This window comes from Dicentrarchus labrax, unplaced genomic scaffold (assembly GCF_905237075.1).
Source record: "Dicentrarchus labrax unplaced genomic scaffold, dlabrax2021, whole genome shotgun sequence".
In the NCBI taxonomy this organism is placed as follows: domain Eukaryota; kingdom Metazoa; phylum Chordata; class Actinopteri; family Moronidae; genus Dicentrarchus; species Dicentrarchus labrax.
Window position 1 is genome coordinate 11,786,679 of NW_026136708.1, and position 16,441 is coordinate 11,803,119.

The 16,441-nt window shown below is 40.5% G+C and overlaps 1 protein-coding gene across 1 annotated transcript; it reads right to left on the minus strand.

Moving 5' to 3' along the window:
* Window positions 1–347: 347 nt before the first annotated feature.
* On the minus strand, window positions 348–16,048 carry jdp2b (Jun dimerization protein 2b). Its single transcript, XM_051408191.1, is given in 12 exon segments — window positions 348–1,148; window positions 1,292–1,341; window positions 1,461–1,554; window positions 1,676–1,783; window positions 2,052–2,224; window positions 2,316–2,495; window positions 4,478–4,557; window positions 5,294–5,535; window positions 5,774–5,878; window positions 6,722–6,939; window positions 14,559–14,611; window positions 15,908–16,048. Coding segments are annotated over 10 exon segments (1,422 nt in total). The 5' UTR covers window positions 6,917–6,939; window positions 14,559–14,611; window positions 15,908–16,048; the 3' UTR covers window positions 348–953.
* Window positions 16,049–16,441: the final 393 nt, after the last annotated feature.

Genomic DNA, 16,441 nt, shown 5'->3' on the forward strand with positions numbered 1-16,441 from the left:
GATCGTTAAAAAATACACTGAAGGCTTTTGCTTGAGTGTGTTAATGTTAGTTACCCTCAGCCCAGCACTCAGAGCCACTGCACCACGCATGCGAAGGTTATTCCAGCTCAAATTTAGGATTTCAATACCTACATTTGTGGCTTTGAGAAAGGGGAAACAAATTTAAAGGGTTACAATGTTTTAAACTGACACCATTCATTTCTGAAAAGACATCAGTATATTCAGTATTGGTGGTAGTTTTGACTAGCATTTCCAAATTGTACTTCTTTTCATCTGGTATCACTTAACTTTGCTGCTGGAGCTATAGACTATCAAAATCAATGGAGAAAAGCACCCGCACACTCAAATCTGAGCAAGAATCGTATTTATTTTGAGAGACCTGCTTCGAGGCAGAACATGTGGAAAGTGGAAGCAGCGGTACACAAAGTTAAAAGAACATCACTTGATTAGCCTTAATGCAGAACACTTGTGTCAATCAGTTGGGCTTGAGTGTCTTCATCAAGGGAATTGTAGTCCAAGGCATGATGGACTACACGCTAAAGACTAACTATAGAGACGACAAGCGAAACATCGAACATTAAAGTTTCAATTTCAAGTGTTCTATTATAGTTCAATCACAGCACAACACTCAAGTCGAAATACTCATTAAGATCCAGTGGTTGCAATGTTCCTACGCAGTGGATCCAAAAAAGCTTTTTCTGACATAACCTCCTAAATTGCACTAACCAGAAAATTTGATTTAAAGAAATATTTTACAAGTTCAAAGCCAAATAAAATCCTTATATCAACATTTGTAAGCTATACAGACGTTCTGCAGTCAGTAGCACCTCTCAGATGTAAGTTAACTGCTGTCGTTGTAAACAGAGACTTAAAGCCTGGATGTCAGTCCAACAATATACCCAAACACAGTTTTATCATCTTTTTGAAAGAAAATATGCACAATGGCTGTTGTATTATTTCAGTTTATATTTTCTTACATAAAAAAAGAATAAACATTTAATTTGGAGATAAATTAAATGAATCACTCTCGTAGTTTCTTCTAATACAGTCAATAAATGAACTACTGTACCTAACATCTGACCCAGGTGTTCTCCTCCAGCACAGAACTTGTTGTAACTGAGGTCCAGCTCTTGGACCACATTATCAACCTGAGGAAGGAAGAAAAGATCGTATTTGAAGCCTATTTGCAATTTGGACTTGATTCATCTGTAAGCACGTGGTCTTGAAAAATGTGTCAGAGCTCAAATGCTCTTCCACCACCTGGATTCAGCAGTCAACGCTTTGTACAAACCTTTAAAGCTTCAGTAAAGCACTTAGCAGCAGAATCATCAAAATCATTTCCTAAGGGAAGAAGGAGAAATTCATTTAATTACTTATCCAAAACAGAGTTTACTTGTCCTCGTACCTTCCACTGTATTGCAGTGATGCTGAGGGGCACATAAAAAGACGTAGTTGATCACCGGAGAGTTTGAGGTATTTGATGTAGTAATTGTCTAACAGCATTTTGGAGATTATGTCCGCTCCTTCAAAGCGCAGCTGGTTGTTGGACAGATTCTGAAGTGAAGACAAATAGTTATTTTAAAAATGTATTGTTTTTTGGAGTTTGGAGTGCTGATACCACAGATTTAAACAGAACTGAGAACTGTATTCAACACGATAGTTTTAGAATAGTTACTAGACTCTGAATGGTGATGTTTCTTTGAAGCATCTCCATCAAATAGCGCGCCCCCTCTGCCCCGAGTCCGTTATCTTCCAGCTCAAGGTTGGTGATGACAGTGTCACTCTAAAACAGGAAGAAATAAACTAATTAAATTAATGACAGAAAATCTTCATCAGGTCATATTTCTTTACATCTTTGTATCTGTCTACATAAACTACAGTGAAAATGTATAAACACTACAGAATTAAGACCTCATATCAGGACATTAGTATCTTAAAAAGAGCCCTTACCTCAACCCCATCCATAACTTTACCATTAATGATAGTTATTAAATTGATCAACTTTTTTTCATTAAAGTTAATATCTCGATGAAGGGATTGAAGGCCTTTACCTGCAGAGCTACAGCCAGAGCTTTGGCCCCCACAGGACCCACACCATAGTGGTTCAGGTTGAGATTGGGTTCATCCAGGTTGCGGAGGAAAGAGGAAACGGGAACGGCCCCTGTCCACTGACAGGCCTGGAGGTACGACTCAGCACGGGAATAACTCTTTCTTTGATTGGCATCTGAAAAGATTTGGGACAATGCCGATGAAAAAGGAGGAAGAGGTGAGGAGGTCGAGGACCGTCCATCAATATTATCCTCACTGTGACCTACTGTCTGATTCCAGATCAGTGTCGTACTCATCGCCACTGTCACTCTCTTGGACCTGGGTTGTGGGCAGGATGGACGGATCAGTTGGCTGCTGCTCCTCCTCTTGCTGCTCCTCGCTGAGCTGGAGAACGTCACTGTCCTCCTCATACTGATCCATCACACCACAGGAAACCTCACCTGTATCTGCACAAAACCCCAAGGAGGAGACAGGTGAGGGCAGATGTTAGGTTTTTGTAGCAGTAATAGTGAGAATAGAAATACCAGTGATGGAGGGTCAGGGCAGTTAAGTACAGTCAACATTTTGATGGCAAATATTGTACTTTTTACTCCACTACCTTTATCTTAAAACGTTGGTTTCTTAGCGGGTTCATATAATCAACAAATAAATTATGATGTAAATATTACATATTAAAATAAACCCTCATTGATCCCTGGGAGAAATCACCATGCTACCCAGCAGATAGAGTATATACAGTAGTTAAAATTAGTCCAACGCTTTAAACATTAAAGTGGCATTAATTCATAAATAATTATAATACTATAATATAACGTTAGTTACACTATCTATGAAATGATTATTTGATGCCAATATTTTTGTTCTTTTACTTAAGAATTTGAATGCATGGTTTTGACTTGTAAGACAGCATTTCTAATAATTTTTTTCATTCATTCATTTAATGAATGAATGAATGAATTAATAATAATAATAATGATTATTTTATATAACTCAGGTTAGCGTTAGCATTTCCTCCCAGCAGATTTCAATAAGCTGACGACGGTTGGAGCAGACCAACGTCTGCAAGGTGGAAACCTTTAAACTGGACCAAAAACAAAAGTAATCTGCATCAGCATTGTAAATAAAACATAAAGATTTCTGTTTAACTTGTAAAACGTACAGAAAACAGGAGCCTACCTGAGCAAAGGTTGTCACTTTATGGAGCTAAAATATGAACGTTTTACGACGGGAAACCAAAGGTTGTTGCTATGGTAACTTACTCCTCCAAGAAAAACTCCGGTTGATGGAGGCAACAACAAAAACAACGACGAGAAAACAAAAGAAAACGGAATATGTTGACAAGTGATTCATTACTGTTTGTCGTTACAGTATCTGACCACATATCGATCATTATTTGGTTACAACATAACAACCTTGTCAAGTCATATCGGGTCTGCTGCAAATCATGTAGTTCATAAAAACAGCCACTAGATGGAGCCGTTGACCGCAGACTGAGTCTCTGTTGTACATCACAGGAGATTAATAAAAAAATTTAATTATTGTTTTATAAGATGTGTCATGTTAATTCAGCTCGGCTGTGACTAGAGTTGAGTGGTGTTGTAGCATTACCATACACTGTCATGTGTTCTTATTATTTAGTCCACCCGCTGTAGTTGTCAGACAGAGCATTACACCAGAAGTCTTAGTTTTAGCAACCCATGGAGGAGTTCATTCATTTACCTGTTTTATGGCTCATGTAAGCAAGTTTATAAAGGAAATTAAATCTGTATTGTCAAGAGTTACACTTATATTAACTGAATATATTAATTAGACTATAATCGGGATCCAACAATAGTGCTTTTTTGTGTGAATTATATTTTTTTAAGTATATGACTCATCTGTGGTGACTATCCAAAATAAAATGTCAGTCATTGCAGTGAAGTTGAGGTTCTGATATTCCTCCATCAGCGACACATTTTGCTTGTCTTGTAATTACATTGCAATGGTAAGTAACTGCATAACAAGTAAAAAAAGGCAGCTTTAAAGAAAGTAATAAAATGTAGGTAACTTAAAATAGGCAGAGTCAGCACTAACTGGAGTGGTACGTGGTCAAGTTGGTGTCGGCAGCTTTCTGTTCAGTCTGCAGATGGTGGCATATTTCTCCTGCTGAGCCCTGAATAAGGGGAGCTGCAATAATTAAGCATTGATGACCTTTTCAGAGTTTTGCAAATGAAAGAAAAGCCCTGATTTTGGCAATAGGCCTCAACTGAAGAAAACATGATTGCACAACTTTTGTCACTTGATTTGTTGTGGTGTCATGACTGGGAGGAACAAATACAAGGACTTCACTGAAGTAAAACAGATAATGCCCATCTGATGGAGTAAAAACAAAAAAAAAGACATGCCCTTTCTTGTAGTTAGAAAATAAAATTTAATCTATTCAGGGTACCAGAGTCATACATAGCAGATACAGGTCCAGAACAGACATTGAAATACTGCTCAGCTGAAAGAGATTTCTTGTTTTCACAGCTGTTTGACAGCGCAACATGACAGACACAGACTGGAAAGATTAAAAAGACAAAATCACATCAAGTGATTAAGAAGCATTTCATATATGTTTATGTATACAAAGCAGTATAAAACAATTACAATAATGGACAGACAAAAAAAAAGACAAGGGTGTAAACATTTCGTGTATATGTGCTTTTCATGACGCCAGCGTCACCACAAATCGGATCAACCGGTAACTGCCATCGTCGAGGCAGAGTATAGAAATCAACATTACAAAAAACAAAAAAAACTCTACTCCGTCTGGTGTACTTGTATTGAGTACTAAATACTAAAAACTCTACACCTGTATATTTCGGCTAGAATACAAAAGGAAAACTGCAGAACATTAAGCCTCTGCATTGAAACAATGCCACACAATCTACTCAGGGCTTTTGTAACAGAGCACCATATTGATATTAGTGTGTTTCCTCAGCGTTGTTTCCAGTCGTACTCTACTGTTTCCATTGGTCCCTTTATGTAGAGATGGTTGAAGTAACAACTAGGCACAGTGGGTGTCAACAACAACACTTAATGCAGAGATGAAACTGGGTATTTTCCAGTCTTCCAATGGACAGAGCCAGCTCATGTAGCAGTACTAAGGAAGCGGTACAACCTCAGGTCTTTGGGCAGAGTCTCCAAAAGTCTTCCACTTGGAGCTCAAGTGCTTGTTTAGAAATTTATTGCCAGTTATGTTTTCCATTTAAATGGCTGCCACGGTGATGCAAGTCTGGGCTTCAGGGACTCCGCGTCCCTGGTTTCCTGGTTTCACTTGGCGTCGGGGGACAGCTGCTCCAGCAGGGGGTTGGCCTCACTCTCGGGTGTTTTGACGCTGTCGGTCCTCACGATGCAGGTGGGCCGGTGGAGGTTGAGCATCACCATTAGCTGCTGCCTCTCTAGACGGAGCTCCTCGATCTGGGCCTTCAGCTCCGAGTTCACCATCTCCAGACGCTCCGATTCCTGGACAGAGATGTTGAATCATCAGATATTGCTGCACAAATGCATAGTTCAGAGCAGTTCGGAGAGGAAAAATGATCCATGACTTTTAAGTCAGGTGTAGTGAGGCTTTCATTAGCCTGACTGTGTCGGGCTGAATGGCTTGAATGTGAACCAGCAGTTCAGGTTAACTGAAGTCAGGCTATTCGTGGCTACCACCCTGAGCTGCTCATCAGTATGCAATGCTGTGTCATGAACTCACCCTTTGAAGGAAGTCAGTCCGTTCCTTCTTTTTGTTTCGGCATCGCGCTGCTGCTACCTTGTTTTTCTCTCGTCTCCGTTTCCTTCGTTCCTCATCTTCATCCATCTGCAAAATACAATGCATTGTTAGTATAGGAAACAGGCATTATACAGCTGTATTTTATATGAAATATCACTAAATTACATAAACCTACAACCAATAGTGATTAGCTAGGTGTTGTGCAACCTCTACAGTAATTCTTGTTGTAAGCACTAGAGGGGGCAAAATTCAACTTACAATATTAATCAGTTTATGCCCACACACTGCATATAAACTGTGTGTATCATAATAATCCACTAATTTGAATCCTAAAACTTTAAATGACAGCGCCTTAAGTAATCAGCTCAGAAAACTATTGATGTTAATATTTAACAGATAATGAGATCATATTTTATATACCAAGCCTGCTGTCAGGACATTTACATTTTATTCATCGTAACTGGCAGAAAAATACTAAATCATTATTAGTCATTACTCATCACAAACAGCTCTCTTCCTTATTCTTTCCATCACTTTAGACTAGAAACATAAATCAGAACGGCTTGCGTGTGATACTGAAATACATTTTTTGGTTGGTTAGAGACAAATGTTAGAGACTGATGTAATTTTCTAAGAAAGTGATAAAACCTGGTTTGATAAAGGGCTTTGAAACATCCAGAATCTAGTCAAGTCAGTTTAATTTATATAGCCCAATATCACATTCCACAATCTGCCTCAAGGGGCTTTAAAATCTGTACAGCATGACACCCTCTGTGCTTAGACCCTTGATTCAAGTGGAAAAAAACCCCACCCCAAGAACAGTCCACTCTATTAACCCTACTAGTTTTTGTTCTCTGACTTAAGTACGTCTTTTACACACCCTACTTCTGCACTATTTCCTCTTTTCTCCTCTTCTCTCTTCCTTCCCACCTCTGTTTTGATGGCCAGCGGCCTCTTCCCCAGCCTCCCCAGGAAATGCAGCGGAGACAGCATGGTGCCCAGCTGTCGAAAGTCGGCCAGCTTGAGTTGATCAGTGAGTGTGGTGGCCGAGATGCCCGCCAGCGGGCCCAGGCTGGGCAGGGAACCCGCCGCCAGCGAAGGGTCAGGTATCTGTCCCGGCATCATGTCCGACCCGGCCACCACCGCCGCTACGGGGAGAGAGAGAAAAGAGGAAGAAAAGGGTTAACGATTAGGACGAGAGAACTCAACGCTACTTTTTTAGTACATACAGTGGATAGCAAAGTGTAGACAAACATTTTAAAAATTATAGTTCACAATTGTATAGCAATAGATCATTCATCCACTCGCTGGTGGTAACATGAGCCATACGTTCATACCCCTCTTCCATTATCATATTGCAGCTATCTGACACTCTCATTTCTCTTTATTATGATCTTATATCGTTGGCATTCTCTCCACAAAATGATTAATTTACTGTCTTCTGTCCTTGTCATCAAACATCTTTCTAAATATGGGTTGCTGTTTCCAAGAATGCATTCAAACGTTGACAGCTTTGACAGCTGTGTTATCTTCTTAGTCAGCAGCCGGTGAAAAAACAAACTTCACACTGTCAGCAGCTAAACACACTTCTCTGTAGTTTCACATGCAAAGGGGAGCCATGAAAACCTTTGATCACGTAAACTCATGGCTATATTCTACACTTACACTTCTGATTATTTACCAAGCGGTTTTCATCCCGAATGTTCATTTGTTTTTTAGTCAAGGGGATTCGAAAAAAGGATATCAAAAGCAATCATGTCAAAAGAGAGCGGGTAACACTCATGCGTTCCACTGCCACCCTCTTTCAACAATTTGGGGTAGTTTGGAGGGGTTGACCACAGCACTTTGTAATGTAATCAGGGAGGAATGAGGGACAGAGAGGAAAGGAGAACTTGTGAAGGCCTTAAAGGAAGTGGCTGGAGAATTAAGACGTCTCTCTAATTACTGTAAGACCAAGAGTTGGAAAACTTCTGATGGCGAAATAAAAAACAAATGTTACAGATGGGAACAGTGTAACATGAGCCGGCCGTACCCTGCCCATCCCTGCAATCTCTGAGGAGAGACCAGCGAATTTTAGAAAAGCCCTGACAAGAAATTGTTCCTCTTACTGTTCAGTATTTATGTAGAAAAATAAATACAGTGAAATAAATAAATATCCAGTAGATGGGTAATAGAGGCAGCTGCCTTTTCACATTTTCTGCTGATGAAATGTTACACCAGATAGAAATGTGTTTTTGACAAAGAAAAAAAACCCAGCATGACTGATACAACTGAACAACTGATACTTCAATAACTTTGGCTTGGTGACAAAATGTCAGCTAGGATTACTGGATAAACCCAAAGCTACCAGGAGTTTTAAAAAGATTGATGATATCAGTGTGACTTCTACATTAAGTCTGAGTATTTGTCCAAAGCTGAACCTCTACAGGTTGGGCACGAACCGAACAAAAGCCCCTCTCATATGGAACCAACAAAGACGTGTATTGTAAGGTGCTGCGGAAACAGCTGACTACGCTGGTGGGTGACTAGCTGACAGGCCGACTGTATTGTAAAGTTAAATCAAGTTTTTCTTTCTTTGCTACTTTTTTTTTTGCAGGGCTGAAAGTCTTGCTCTATTACAAAAGCCATAGAAGAGGTAATGAAAAAAACAAGGTTATGTAACTCTATTCTAATGTACTCCACCCTGCTTATGGGCTGGTCTCAAAGTGTTTTTACAGTTGGACTAGACTTTACTGTCGAGCGTGGTGGAAACCAAACAGCTCACTTTTAGCATGGAGAAATCAATTCTGACGTGCAATAGTGTCGCTTCTCTGCTGAATCACTTAGACTCAGACCTATCTATCACATAATGCGTCAAATCCATTTCCTCTACCGTCACGTCTACATTATAACTCGCAAGTTCAATAATCAAAGTGATAAGTTGCAATTACAGTACATGACCGAACTCGGAGGCAGTCGTAAGACACAATCTCACGTTTTTGCCTTGTTTTTTTGGGGGCAGATTACTGCATGTAGCATCTAAAATTCCTACATTAATGATGTTAAACATTAGGTATTACAGTGTGTCTGCTGCCAGTCATTCAGTTAATCTAAACACTACTTTTGACCTGTTCTTTACCACCTCCAGTCTGCATGATTTATTCACTCCAAGGACAAGTTGGTGTGTGGAGCCAGTGTCCAATGAGGCATTTTATTATTTAAATCCCGACTGCCCCCCCCCTTCCCTCCCTTCCTCCCTTCCTCCCTCTTCTCCCTCCCTCTCTCCCACTGTATGTATACTCCCATTTACACTGAACTTGGCAGCGGCCTGTTGTTTTTGCTGGAGAGGAAAAGAACAAGACAGCCCTGGTAAAAAAAATAAAAAATCTTTCGCAGACAAGATTCCCTCTCTCTCTCTCTCTCTCTCTCTCTCTCTCTCTCTCTCTCTCTCTCTCTCGCAAACTCCCGGGAGAGGTTGAGGAATGGAAGGTGCCAAGGCCTTCTCTTTCTGCAGAGAGGCTGTCTAAGAACAAGGCAAACATATGGGAGCTAATCCAGGGGTGAATGAGAGAGACAGAGAGCTCTTTAAAAATAGCCAGACAATAGTACAAATTGTTGGGCTGACGTGACTGTGGCACTGCATTTACTATTAAGTCACTGATTGAGCTGTAACCTCTGTAAGCTCACAACAACAAAACATTTCAGATTATTCAATAGTGTAGATCTGAAATGAATTCGCAAATCTGTGTGTTTATTAAATCCATTCAGAAATCGGGCAAACATGAGCAGAAACCCCCCACCCCAACCCGACATGTGACTAAAGAGTACGCCATGTTTTACTCACATTGCCAACCAATAACTGTGCCTCAATTCAAAAGATGCAATCCAACCTAACCCCTGGGCTGAGAGAGCAGCCACAGGAACTGAAGCGCCCATTTGGAATGACTGAGCAAATCGCTTTCAGAGCCAAAATGGAGTCCAATATCAAAATTGGCCAGACACTCAGGACCGGTGTACAGACTCAGATTAGGCTCCATCCCGGACAAACATGATTTTTCAATTGAAATTGACACTAAAAAAATAAGTAAAGTCAGGAATGACCATATTTTATGTCTGTTACATTGGCTTATTAAAGTACACTGTAATGCAACCCTGCTCAGTCAGACACATAGCAAGGAAAACCCCCTATTCCTTGCTATGGCTTGTTGAAGCATGCAGCTGTGGCTAGACCTCGCCACACACACACACACACACACACACACACACACACACACACACACACACACACACACACACACACACACACACACAAAAATACATAAACACACATAAACCTCATATTTGTCTGCATGACATCAGATCACACAAATCAAAATACCAGCGGCCTCCATAATAAAAGGTGAAATGATGTCTGAAGCGAGATGCCTATCAATTATGAGACATAAAAGTGAGCAACACTCCATTCCAGACAATTTATAGTACGGTTGTAAACGCAAACACATAACAGACTCTTGACGTGTCTCGCTTTAAGGTTAACCCCGGACTTTTAAGTTGAGTAGAGAGTTTTATGTTAAATCTGTTCCCGTCTCTTTCAACCTGCCACACAAGTGTTTTAAAATCCCCCTTGCAAATTCGACACCCAGTCAGGCCTCGAGTCATGAAAGTGTCAACTGTACAACACAGGGAAAGTTTGCTGATGCATGTCTCACACTGTGTAATTATACCTAAAAGCATGAGTCAAAGTGATTTTTACATTTTTACAAAGGAGGGGTATTTTTCTCTTTTTTTCTGTCAGCAGCAGCCTGCAGCCAAGGATTAGTGGTCAGCATTTGATGATGCAACGGCGTTACTGTGCTTTTGCAGTCAAGCAGAAAAGCCAATGCCATAGCTTTTTAGGCCCACACTAGCCTCTAACAAAGACACCTACACAGCACAGCACCGCTGCCTCTCAGGACTAACTGAGAGGAGACGAGCTGAAGCCAAGGGTGGGGAGCGGAAATGTCATGTATTAGTTATGAAATATAGGACCGTGCCCAACGCAGGTTGTGGCTTCAGCCCAAAACTAATCTTACTTCATGTCAGCCATAGCTGGCTGGAGGTGTGTGTGAAGAGAGTGTGTTAGGGTGTGCATGTGAGCACTCCAATATGTGAACATGCAGGCAGTCAGTGTGTCCTATACATCTATAGATATATATATCTATAGATATAGATATATAGATCTATATCTATAGATATATATATCTATAGATATATATATATCTATAGATATAGATATATATATCTATAGATCTATATCTATATATATATATCTATAGATATATATATATCTATAGATCTATATCTATATCTATATCTATATCTATAGATATATATATCTATATATATATCTATAGATCTATATCTAGATATATAGATATATATCTATATATATATATATATATATAGATATAATCTATATCTATAGATATATATCTATATATGCACAATCCGCTGATTTCTTTGCTTACATACTCTGTCTTTAGCTCGACCAAATGTGTCCATTTCCTGAGTCATTCCTGAGAGCAATTAGCAGTGCTGAGGAATTCAGCCCCTTACCAATAGCCAGCAGCACGACTGGAGGCCCTATTATCCTCATTCCCTATAGCGATGGTGAAGGAGAAGGGTGGGGGGTTACAGGGGCTTTTCAAAGCCAACTCATTACCTTAACATACTGTTTCTTTTTAAAAGAGGAGCCCACTAATGGCTAACCTCTACCTGTGCAGTAATTTTGACTGAAAGCAGGAGCCAAAAGTATTTGCTTACCAATTTATCTTTGCCTGAGACACAAAGTTAAATTTTTGTGCTGCCAGACAACTTTAAATCACTGGATCATGGCATTTCAGGGAAGACATGCGCGCTTTCCAAGACGCTACTTGACCACTTTCTGTCAGCGTACTTTATTAAAGTCTAATTTTGGACAAATAATGCATTGCACGGCCCACACACCAGCATCTTGCAAAACTCTTGCAAACAGCCTCTACAGCTCCACACGAGCGCTGAAAATGAACAATGAGCGCAAACGCTTGGGCCAAGGCACGCTCTCTCAATCTCTGGCCAAGGTCTCAGCGATCACTATTACCGTCTGCACTCAGTCAGGCTGTGTGTTGAGTTACAGCCTTTCGCAATCCTCTGAGGAAACCAGGGAATTTGGCACCATCGTTCCTCGAGGACAGGACAGTCCAAATATACAGCATCAACATTCCTCTAACCCCTCATTATATTTTCATTGGAGGGACAAGACACAGGAACGGGAAGGGAAGAGACGTCGTACTATTAGCTGTTGTTCTGATCATGCTGCGGCCACCTCTGGCCATTAAACTCAAGGGTGATTGCATGTGGGAGTAGAAGTGATTATCACAACAGAAAATATGATCTCTTTTCATTTCAGCTTTCATTTCTCGTTTGGGCTAAACAGCTGCCACAGATAGAAGGAACCTACCAAAATTCCTCTTGTGAAAATGAGTAAACCTTACCGAAGCAAGCCAACGCAATTATGAACATTTAATCTCACAATATTGTCAATGATTATAAACCCTCTGTAATGAGCATGCTTAATTTCCCCTCACAATTACAGTCTGGATGTCTCAGCGGTGAGCACGCTGGAGTACAGGGCATGCAGAGGTGATCTTTTGTTCATAATGAAATTACACAAGAGAACAGGAAGTTCAACTATTGCAGTTTATTGCAGACATCAGCCTAAGAATAAAGACTTCTCCAGGCAAATCGAAACACAAAGCACCTGCAGATATGCACAAGGCATGAGGACTGTGGCTGCCTTCATTCAAACATTACGATGTGATCGTTGGCTGGATTCCTGCTCGGCCTGCTTCATGCCATTCAAACAGTCACACATCTATATTCTGCATCTGGGTGGTCCTGGTTGAATTATTATAACGTTACTATTTTTCTCCGCATTGTAAGTCAGGATTAGACTTTGCATGGCACTGAGCTTTGGCTTGGCTCAGACATGGATTAAATGAATCAAAATACAAAATGCAAACAAAAGCCATTTCAAATGTATGGAGTTCATGTCTGTGACAAATCCAAGGCAAGTTATGTGCAATCCCTGACAATAAGATATTGGTCAACCAAGTCCAGAAAATCTGATTTAATGTCGCCTGTTGAAGTAATCACCATTATTGTGTAACGTGTGGTTGTCACTTTAATTCTCTATCATACTTTGTCCTCTTATATTTCCTCATCTGCCCCACGTCAAGCAGACGCTTGCTCTGATTAAACAAGCCTCACCGTCTGCACTGCACTATGTGTTCAATCCTGATTTTGCTCTTAAAGGCTGTGGGCTAAAGGTCAATGTTAAGGTTAAGGATAAGACTGGGGTGTTTTTGTGCAAATGGAAAAAAACTGGCTTCTAGATTCAGGAAATCTGGAAATCATAACCATGTAAAGGCCTTTCAAAAAAAAAAAGGAGCTTTTACTGTGCACTTTTCTTTAAAAAAAACAGTGGTTTTAATGTCTCTTCTCTCAGTTACACCTTTGGACATTTGGGTGTTTGCTTCCACAGAGTACGTCTAGTCTGTCCTGACACACTGTTTTTACAAACCATGTGGAAAGGCTTACAGGGACTACAATGTGATACTGATAATGTGATACGTACAGCAGTGAATAGCTGCTCCCCCAGCATTAGTATTAGTATCATTGAGCCGAGCTGTTGCATAGTTGGCTCGCTCGCCTGCAATGCGTCTGCTGTCTATTCAGTGTACTGGGGTGCAGCTTGGCAATTCCAGCTCTCCAGAGACGCACTGGAAGGCATTTCTACTTAAAATAAACCCTGTGCGCCCACGTCCAGCCTCTCAGCCCTGTCGGCCCTGCGCTGCTTGTCGGCTCGCCAGCCCTTCCCCATTAATCCACTGCAGCGTTCCATTTATGCAGAAACCATCCTACGGATGTGCCCGGGCAGGCGCTGGGGCATTTAAACCCTCTGCAACACACGCTTTCTCTCACTTAGACACACGCAAACACAGATAAGGACACAAAGGAAACACATATATAAAGAACATACAAATAGTTTCCCCAGCGTGGCATGTAGCTGTACAAGCAGGCACTGCATCAGCTGAGCAGCATGCGCTCTCTGTATAGGAAAACACTGAACCTATGAACTTGCAAGTCACAAACCCACACACGCACATGATTCCAGCCCTGTCCATCATACTTCCCATACCATGATTGGCCTTTAACCTTCAGGCCAACAGGGGCAGATAACTAAAGCTACCTCTGTTCTGGATAGAGTTACTGTTACGCAGTGAAGTGTAAATCTTTTCAAAGACCCTGATTGGAACGAGAGGATGATATTTACTGGCTCATCACAACAGCACAGGAAAACAAAGGATTGCTGTGGTGATTAAGGGGAAAACAAAGGATTGCTGTGGTGATTAAGGGGAAGTGTAATAAGTGTATGACTCTATAATGTGCTTTAAACAAGTGTAAGTGTGTTAAGACTGTAAGATTATCCAGAGCAGAAAAGGTAGAGTTAAAGATACCGAGTATGTGCACTATGATGTCCAAACCACAGATTACAAATACGAGCCCATCCAAGCACACATTCCTGGCTGTACTCACATGCTGCCAAATACACTTCACACTTCATCTACATCACCTACGTTTCAAGGTGAACTAGCTATGCCAAGAAAAGTTTTTATTTTTTATTTTAATTGAGTGCAGCAAAAGGTGATACTCCAGAGAGCAACCCTGTTTAATTCAATTAAAACAGTTTTTAATGCACAATACTTACTCAGAGAAAACTTGTCAGTCGTCTTCTGTCAATGATGCAACTGTGTTCGGACGCTGTAGAAAGGCAGATATTTATTACTGTTCATAGTAATAAGCTGAAAACGATGAGTCAATTGAAAATCAACCAAAAAAACCAACTGATTATAATCAACCAAAAGTGACAAACATTCTCCGGTTTCTATTTGATGTCACTGTAAATTAAATACTTTGGGGTTTTATCTGTCAAAACAAATTATTTGGAGACATCAACTTGGGCCTCTATAGTTTATAGACTGATTAATCAAAAAAATAATTAGTAGATACATTAATCAGAATCAGAATCAGGTTTATTGCCAAGTAAGGAACATTTGGGGGAATTTGCATTGGTACTTTGTTGCATAAGAATCCCAATCAACTGATCATTAAAATAACCACTTTTTTCAGTCTCCATCTATACCGGGAACTTTACCACAGTTATCTCACAGTCATTCTGCAAATCTGGTACTCTTATCTATCTTGCAGTTGCATGCAGAGAGTGTCACTTTTTCAAAGTAGTAGTAGTGAAAGTAGGTAGTGGAGTTTGAACACGACGGTGCCGGCCGATGTTTTAATGTTACAACAGTCTACACACACACACACACACACACACACACACACACACTGTTCGACTGTACAGCAGTAACCGCATTTAATTCCCATGTTTGTGTAACGTGAAGTCATAAACCTCCGCCTGCAGACTCTGTGCAGTTTGGTGCACCGGACTAGCTTCGCTGGCAGTTACTGTGAACCCCCCCCCCACCGACCAGCGTGTGGCGTGTATAGCGTTACATAACTGTCTTCACAAGGCTAACCGACACTTCTCCTGTTTAGCAACACTGAAATTAAGTCTCCAGAGATGAAAATACCTTCAGTCCGACACAAGCCGGTGTGCAATTTAGCTAACAGGTCTGTAAATAACGAGCTATAAAGCGACAGTTGCTACAACAGTGGTATCAACAACGTACAAATTGACTCCTGCGGTAAGAGCACGGAAAACTTACAAACTACTAAAAAAAAAAAAACTCAGACTTTTGTCTTTAGTTTTTTTTTTTTTTAACAGAAATTCATTTAAAATATCTACATGTATTGGAATTATCCGACACAAATAACAAATATGTTTCTATATGTAACAAACGAGAAATGTGTTGAGTCTCCAACGTGGTGAGAAAAGTGTTACTATATATATATATATATATATATATATATATATATATATATATATACACATATATAACTATATGTCAAGCCTGGTACTGACACAAATAAACAAAGAGGAGAAAACAATAACAATGTAGCTCGACGCTACACACACACACACACACACACACTTACCTGTTGTGCGTCCAAAAATCCGCAGTAATAATGTGTCGGTGCGGGTGTTGTGAGTCGGATGTAGGTCTTGGGACTAGCTGGAGTCGTTGCATCAGCCCGTTTAAGTACTGCTCTGGTCTGCGAGGCTCCGGAATGCGGAACTGCTCCCCCCAATACGTAAGCAGGGATGAAAATAATGAGAGGAGGGCTGAAGACAGAGGTTTGTTTGCTCCACCCCTAGCAACCAAAAACATACACACACACACACACAGACACACACACACACACACATACACACATACACAGGCTGGAGGAAAGTTTCAGCTGAGGGATAGATTAGAGATGGTAAATACTCACCTCAAGGCCCATAAACGAGTCAGTAAATGAAGTTATGGCTGTAAACATGTATAGGGTCTGTCTTGGCTGCAGGTGTTTTATTATTTGACTTGAGGATTGAGCTCCTTGCCAACACTAAACATTTTAAAAATAAATCGGTCCAATTGGCTGGGGTTATTTATACCCAAATAGGTGTGTCGAAGCCAAGTCTATAATAAA